This window comes from Filicampus tigris, chromosome 2 (assembly GCF_054856515.1).
Source record: "Filicampus tigris isolate MCC_2025a chromosome 2, RoL_Ftig_1.0, whole genome shotgun sequence".
In the NCBI taxonomy this organism is placed as follows: Eukaryota; Metazoa; Chordata; class Actinopteri; order Syngnathiformes; family Syngnathidae; genus Filicampus; species Filicampus tigris.
Window position 1 is genome coordinate 14,696,378 of NC_141218.1, and position 7,668 is coordinate 14,704,045.

The window sequence follows — 7,668 nt, forward strand, 5'->3', positions numbered from 1 at the left end:
AGACACCCATTTCCAGCACAACGTAGTCTACATATATCAAGTGTCCAAGTACAAGCATTACATTACCAAGCAATACGATAACAAATATGACCGATCGTGCATGGGAAAAAAGTGCAGAATAGTGAGCACTCTGTGGGGGAGGACTTATCTAAATTCACTATCCATTCCCACGTCCTTTTTTAGTTCTTCACTGCCAAAGTATTAATAATTAATGAGGAAAATTCTCTGCCGTCTGGATGAGTCATACTTTCAGCTACTTGGTTCCCCCAAAAGCCCCATAGGTTGGATTAACACAGACGGAAATCCGAAATTTCTTATCCTGAAATGGAACAAGCATGAATGTTTGATTGGTGCCTAAAACAGAAGAAACCTTTATACCTGTTGGATAAAAGATTTGTGGCATAAAAGGCACATGAGTCAAAGAGGCATTGCAGTTAAAACCTCCTCAAAACATGCTCCAATTATTTCTAACTTGACAGCGTGAATACATTGTTACATGTCTGGTTAATTTTTTAATTGAAACGATAAACACAATTTTATGTCTCAGATAAACAAGCAGATGTGTGTTTGTTTCCACCAACACTTTATATGAATGAAATAGAAGAGCAACATAAACTTAACAAGTACAACAGTCTGGCACTTCAGATGTCATCTGTCCAACAATGGCTGTCAGACAATTCAAATTTGATTTCATTTACTATCAACACTGCAGCGAAGCCAAACTAACTAGTTAAGTGTCTTCCAAAACTAATAGTGCAACAAGAAATAAATTGTGGGGACACAGTGCAAATGAATGCTTATTTTAATATTTTCATATTAACATGATAATACAAGAGAAAATTAACTATTATACAGGAGATTTATGACTGATAGAAAATGGTATTTATTATACTTTCCAAGTTACATTCTATTCATGTGCAATGGCAACAAACAGTTGAACGTCATCAGTTTGACTTAACAATACGTTAAAATAAAAACCACATAGAGTTAAGTAAATTAATTTTGAACTGCATCTTTTCTTTCAACACTATTACCTCAAACTTAAATAAAACAAAGAGAATTTGAAGCCATTTCCTACTTGAGTATTCCCTAGTATTGCACATTGTCTGATGATATGATTCTGTCGTTACCTTAAGAGCCCACATTTTCAGAATATCACCGCTCCCATTATCAACAATCCAGAACCTTATGAAGTTGAATGCACATTTATTTTGGTTGCATAAATTCATAAGAAACCTTTTACAAGATGCTGTGGGGGTCGTCAGAATAAGGAAACTGATTGAGTCTTCATAGACTCCACCAGTCTTGTCGTGCGAAACAACACAGATCACATTTCACCATTGTTCATCATGTTAACTTGTTAAGCGAACACAAATTAAAAACCATTGAAACAAATCAACAGTCACATCTACCTGTGATGTGTATTAGCTCTGATGAAAGTTAGTTTCGCTCAGGGCACTATCCTTTTTTTTTTTTTTAATAATACCATAATCTCTTTTAAATAACCCTGCATAGAAAAATAAACTAACTATGTTTTTAAATTCTTTTACTATGAATTGAGAACTGACAAGAGGTGAGAGGGTTATCACTGATTGAGTCATATTCATGATCCCTTTGACGTTTCTCGGGTGCAGTCTCTAGATGTTGATATAACGTCATACAGTCTGTGTGTGTGTGTGTGTGCATATGCAAATGTTTGTCAGTGTATTTTACAAACCAGTCCCACAGATACAAATAATGTAAGACTTACAAAATAAATTCAAAGTTACGCTTACATGGCAAGCAGCTTTGTACTCTTTTATCCTTGGGTTTTCATTTTAAGAAACATCTCTTGACAGTGTAGTAGTGCCGATTCGATTTCACCCAATAACATACATTTTGAAATAGTAACTTGAAGAGGAAACACAACGCCATTCAGAATACACTATATATTAACATGGCTCTTTACACAAAGAAAAGAAGTCATGAAATCAATGTCTAAAGAGTTTTGCATTGTTGCCTTCCAATGAACACAAAACTGGAGCCATTTAGCCTTTCAGCATAGAGCAGAAATTCTGCCATGAGTGTATAATCCTGACAAAATGGCATACAGTCTGTAAGCAGCCCCAGAGATTTTCCCCAAGAACAAACAAATATCCTTACAAAGTGAAAAAAATAACACACGGGAGAATCCACTGAGTCATTCTTGGTAACTAATCCCAGAAAGTAGTAATAACAGATACCTGTACATTTCGGAGCCAAGAAGTATTTTTTCTGTTTCCACCTTTCTGTTATAAAATGAGGGAAGGAGCCTGCGAGGTATATTCTCAAGCACTGTTTCCACGACCATTTGATATGTTAGGGGAAAAAAACGAAAATAATACCAGCAATAACGATGAGGGGAGAGGGGGGGGTGGTCGCCATTTCCATAGCAGCAAAAAATACTAAGACTGTCTGGTTGTTTGTAGGCTGTCTTGTGGTGTCTGGGTATGATTCATGCATGTGGCATGGATGATCCAAATGTTTTTCACTGTAACATGTATCCTCGTTGATCCAAGTAAAAGCTTTGTAGTATGGAGCCATTTTGTCCATCTAAGCACTGGTCATTACGATTTTCCAGAAGGCACTTTTTTGCTGAATGTGTGTGTGTGCGAGGGAGTGTATGCGCACAGCTGGCTGCAAAGAGAAAAAGGGAAGATAGAAAAGAAAAGGGTTGGGGGTTACATGAGGCGTGCAACTAGAGGGGAAGAAAACAAAATAAAAGCTGATCTGTTCGACCGTCTTTCTACCGATACGTGTGTCTGACACTGCCGTGTTTATATGTAATCACTGCACTGAATTGAACACAACAATTTCTACATTTTAGTCAGTGCAGTCTGCTCCTCAAGCACCTGGAGGTAATCAGGTGTTCCTTGGAGCTTGGCTTTCAGCTCGTAATACTCACTTTTTCTTTGCTCCACCACAATCTTACTGTGGTTCCCACCTATCAGCGATGATTTCTTCATCTTTCTGTCAAGAGTTTTCTCCGGGTAGCGGATTTCGTACGCGCCCATGCCGATGCTGTTGAAATCTCTCTTGCTGTCCAGGAAGTTCTGGATAAACATGCTGGGCTCTCGATTTGGTAGGAATTCCTCAAGTTCGTCGATTGTGCTGAGGCGCTTGTTGCGCTCCAAGGTGGAAAGTGCGTCCTTATCCTTTTCAGCACTGCTTCGAAGGATAATTTTCTGCCTTTGTGAGTCAGCAAACTTAAAGCCCGCGTCCATGTCTGATGGACGTCCAATGCCACAAGTGTGGCTCTTGCCAATGTGTTCAATGGTTTGGGGGATAAATGTTTCGCCTCCCAATTCGTCTCCCGGGATGGAACCTTTTTTGCCTGATTTGTGGCCATGCCGGTGGAGCTGCAGCGACATGGAGCCGCACTCCTGATTCCCCAGTTCCTGCCGACCAGCTGGTTTTTTATTCCGTCTGAGAACAAAGACTAGAAGGCAGAAGGCCACAAACACCGTAAGTATTAGCACGACAAGGATACTAAGGATCATGATTGAGAGAGGTACGGGACCTCCTGGCGGGGCTTTGCCAACTCCAGCAGGCGAAACTGAGGTCAAAACTGGGGTGGCGCTGGTAAAAATAAAGGGTGGCCGTGCAATCAGCTTTGGGCACAGAATCTCGTTTTTCAGCAGGCGCAGTTCAATGTTGGAGAATTGCACAGGGGAGGCACATCTCACCTCTTTAGCTGCCACTCCATCACTTAGCTTGTCTAGCCATAGTTTGAGAGCAACCAGATCACAGGAACACTCCCACGGGTTGCCCTCTAGGTCTATTTGGGTCAAGGAGCGCAGCTGGTCCAGGACTCCGCTTACTGGCAGGGTCATGAAGTGGTTGTTTTTCAAATTCAGTTTGGCTAAAGAGACGCCTGCAAACACGTAGGCAGGGAGACTCCGTAACACATTATTATTAAGATAGAGGAGTTGCAAGTTTGGCATGGAGTCAAATGTGCCCGCTAGAACTTCTTTAATGGCATTGTATTCCAAATATAGGTACTGTAGATTTGTGAGGCCCAAAAACATCTCAGGGTGTAACTGCTCGAGCTGATTTCCGTTCAGATACAGTCTTCTTAGATTCGTGAGGTTCGCAAACACACCTCTCTGGATGGTGACAATTTGGTTGCTGCCAAGATGAAGCAAGTCCAAACCTTCAAATCCTCGGAAATCAGTCGGGCTTATGTCACGAATGTAATTCCCACTCAAATGAAGTTTCTTGGCGTTTGGCGGCTTGGGAACAAGATCTGCTAGATTTTTGATATTTCTTTCCTGACAACTGACGCTAATGCCAAAATCTGAAGGGTGGGTTTTACAGCTACACAGCTGTGGGCATAACATTGGCGGGCTCCGTGTCTGAAAGGAAACAATCTGGCTATTTCTTCCAAAAGGGGGCAAACCGGCTACAATTCCATTACCGTAAATTTTGGACGAATCTGTGGTTTTTGGAGATTTTGTGGTAACGGCAGCCACGGAGGTCGGGGAGGATGACTGACCCGTATCAGGGAGCGCAGGTGGCATTCTAACATCAAAGTCACTCCCTGTACCCATGGGGCAGAGTTCTTGCTTATTAGTTTCTTTCAGCAGCCTTCCATACAAATCGCTCGGCGTTTCACAGATGGCCTCTCCAATAAAAATATTATAGGGCATGTTTTCAAGCCATGCCTTGAGAGGCGCTAAGTCACAGGTACAATTCCATGGGTTATCATCCAACTGCAGCTCGACAATCCGTCCGATGTGTTCCAGAACTCCCAAATACGGAAGTTTCTGGATCCTGTTTCCTCTTATATCCAGGTGTGTGAGGGAGGCAAAGCGAAATATGTTGTCAGGAAGTACCTGTATGAGATTGTCATTCAGAATCAGCACTTTCAACTTGTGCAGTTTGTTGAATGCTCCCTTTTCAATGGACTTGATCAAGTTGTAGTCAGCTTGAAGGTACTCCAAGTTTTCTATTCCTTGAAACGTGTCTGCTTGCAGCACCTTCAACTCATTGTTGTTCAGGTGCAGCTGTTTCAATGCACTCATTCCCATGAATGCGCCACCTTCAATGTTCTGCAGCTGATTGTTCCCCAGCTGCAGGGATACAGCATGGGTGAAGTTGAGGAAAGAGTTTGGGTAGAGAATAATTAAGAGGTTATTTTGGAAGTTGAGGTGGTATAATGATGACACAGGCGGAATGAGTTGCGTCGGTCGGTATACAGTGATCTTTTCACAGTTGACGTAGAGAACATTTTCCACTGACAAGCAGGAGCAGGCACTGCAAGTCTCAGACATCAAGTCCGGAGCAGAAGGGTCTGCCATTGGAAGTCCATCTGACATGGAGGGGGATGAGAGGGAGGAGCTTGAGATTGAAGAGGAAAAGGCTGCCAGCAGGAGAACGAGCATCATCTCGCCGATTAAAAATCCTCCCCCAGAAAATCATTTAGTAGCCTTTGGAAAGAGAAAAAAGTCAGGTGCATGCACAAGCATACGCACCACAAGATGCACGCATGCATGCACATAAACACACAATTATCAAACTACATAGTAACTAAAATGCCATTTTAACAATGTATTTAGTTCTTATTTTCAACGTCAATTAATAAACGCTCTTGCCAAAAGATATCAAATGAATAGAAATCTAACCGAATTATATTTATTTATGAACATTCCCAATTCCCTTAATTATTTAAACATTGAAATAGATTTCTTTGGGTTGTGACACTGGACAACACAAATGCTTAAGGAAAAAACAAAAAAGCAGCACATGCTCAGGAAATGGACAACACGCCAGCTGTTGCACATACCGTTTTTTTTAAGACATGGAAATGCCTTAGCCTGCAGACCTACAATATTGTTACATCTCTGCATATTCATCATAATCAAAATCACATGACTGCGGTTCCCTTTATCATAACGGTCTGCTTTAATACCAGCACTGCCGCGCATTGAGGTTATTTAGGAAACCATCTGACAGCACGCAGGAGAGTTGCGACTGTGTCTATTAATAACAGTTTCAAAATGTTTGGGGAAATGCACATTTTGTATCGTAGATTGCTTTAACCTGGGAAATTTCAGCTCAATCAAACATAATAGCCCATGCAAAAATGCATACAACTAAATCCAATACTTACCTAAAGCTGATGTGTCAGACTCCTTTTGGAGACTCGTGGCGGCATTGGTGGGACATGGATGGAAAGGTGCCGCTGAAGCGCTCCCAGCCGCGGAGGAAACACACATTTCAGGGAAGCAACAAGGCTTCCCCGCTCCTTCATTTCCATGCAGACTGCTGCACATCAACGGAAAGCCAAGCGCGCTGGCTTGGATGGGGGTGGATGAGGAGGGTGCTGGGGAGACTGGAGAGCAGGGTGGGCTTCTATTTCACCCGATGCGTCTCTTGCTGACGGGCTGCGCGTGCTTGAAAAAAAATCAGCCCTGCGTCTTGCTTGAGTCCCAAGGTTGTCCCACCTCCATGGGAACGGGAGAACATTTGCCCGGCAAAAAAGCTTAAAAGGAAAGAGCCGAATGCATTCAAGTAAGGCTTGTGAAATGCAACACAAGGGAGGGAGGCAGATTCTAGAGATCTTGATGGCGCGTCCAGCGACTCCTAGGCGTGGGAAGGTGCACAAGGTTGTTGATGCTATGCCACAAGTCAGCCATCCTTGTAATCGTATTATTTAGACAACTGGTGGGGGTGATAGGATGACTGTCAAAGCTGTGCGTCCGGTTCAACTGCCACCGATGATCCAGTTAATAAACAGTGGTATGTTTGACAGGATCCGGAGTGCTGAAGTTGCGCACAGGGGTTATTTTTTCACGAATCAAAAGGCAACGCACTCCCATTCTTATTATTATATAGTTCTCCTGTGTGTAAATGATATGTTAGTTTTCCATTCGCTGCACGAATCCCATTTGTACTCATCCTTGAACACTGACAATTTGCCGGTTGCAGCAGAAAAAAAAATGTTTTTAGCCACACAACACGATGAGTGTCAATAGGGCGAGTTCTAATGGTGGCAACACTGCCTAAAAAAAGAGCAAAGCCACAAAATAGTAGGCAACAAGAGAGACAGCACAAACTGGTGCGTAAAAATGAATTATGCAGTTATTCGACTGCTAGCCGATGCGGTGCAGGTGACCATCAGCAAACTCTGCGCGTTCCATCATTAAAAAAAGGTAATAAAAAAAATCAACTTGGAGCAGGAAAGTTACGATCTATACAGCCAGTTGGTCCATAGGACGAAAAAAAAATGGAGTGTGAGAGAGAGAGAGGACGGAAGCTTGTAGTTTCTTCTCCTGTAAGACAGCGCAGTATCCGTGTCAGGCGCGTGCTCGCTCCTTTCTCAGCCGCATTCACTGAGCTTCAGACACCACCGGAGGAGGCTGCAGAGACTGAGATGAGTGCAGGGAGGGGGGGGAGAGAGAGGGAGCGAGAGAGAGAGAGATTAAAGTGAGCTCACACAAGAAGATCCTTTACTGTAGCATCATTTTAGTATTATTTTAATCAAGAAATGTCTTACATGGGCTCACGTCTCGTTTGCCATTCTGTATGGAAAAAAAAGCAGCTGTCACCAACCAGAAGGTGAGGAAATTTGAAATGATTCACTTGCCAAATTGTTCGCTTGGATTTGAGTTGCACGGCAAGTCCCCAGCGTATCATTCTTGGCATCCG

General features: G+C 42.6%; 1 protein-coding gene across 1 annotated transcript; it reads right to left on the minus strand.

Moving 5' to 3' along the window:
* Positions 1-784: 784 nt before the first annotated feature.
* Positions 785-7,353, minus strand: slitrk4 (SLIT and NTRK-like family, member 4). Its single transcript, XM_086024061.1, has 3 exons — positions 6,131-7,353; positions 2,924-5,447; positions 785-2,655 (listed from the first exon to the last, which is right to left on the minus strand). Exons 2-3 carry the CDS (start codon positions 5,403-5,405, stop codon positions 2,507-2,509), a joined length of 2,631 nt encoding a protein of 876 aa, XP_085880187.1. The 5' UTR covers positions 5,406-5,447; positions 6,131-7,353; the 3' UTR covers positions 785-2,506.
* Positions 7,354-7,668: the final 315 nt, after the last annotated feature.

Coding starts and splice junctions, on each gene's coding strand:
- slitrk4 (XM_086024061.1), bottom strand. CDS start 5,405: ATGATGCTCGTTCTCCTGCTGGCAGCCTTTTCCTCTTCAATCTCAAGC. Junction 2,656..2,923: donor TGTGGTGGAGCAAAGAAAAA/GTGAGTATTACG, acceptor TTCTCTTTGCAG/CCAGCTGTGCGCATACACTC.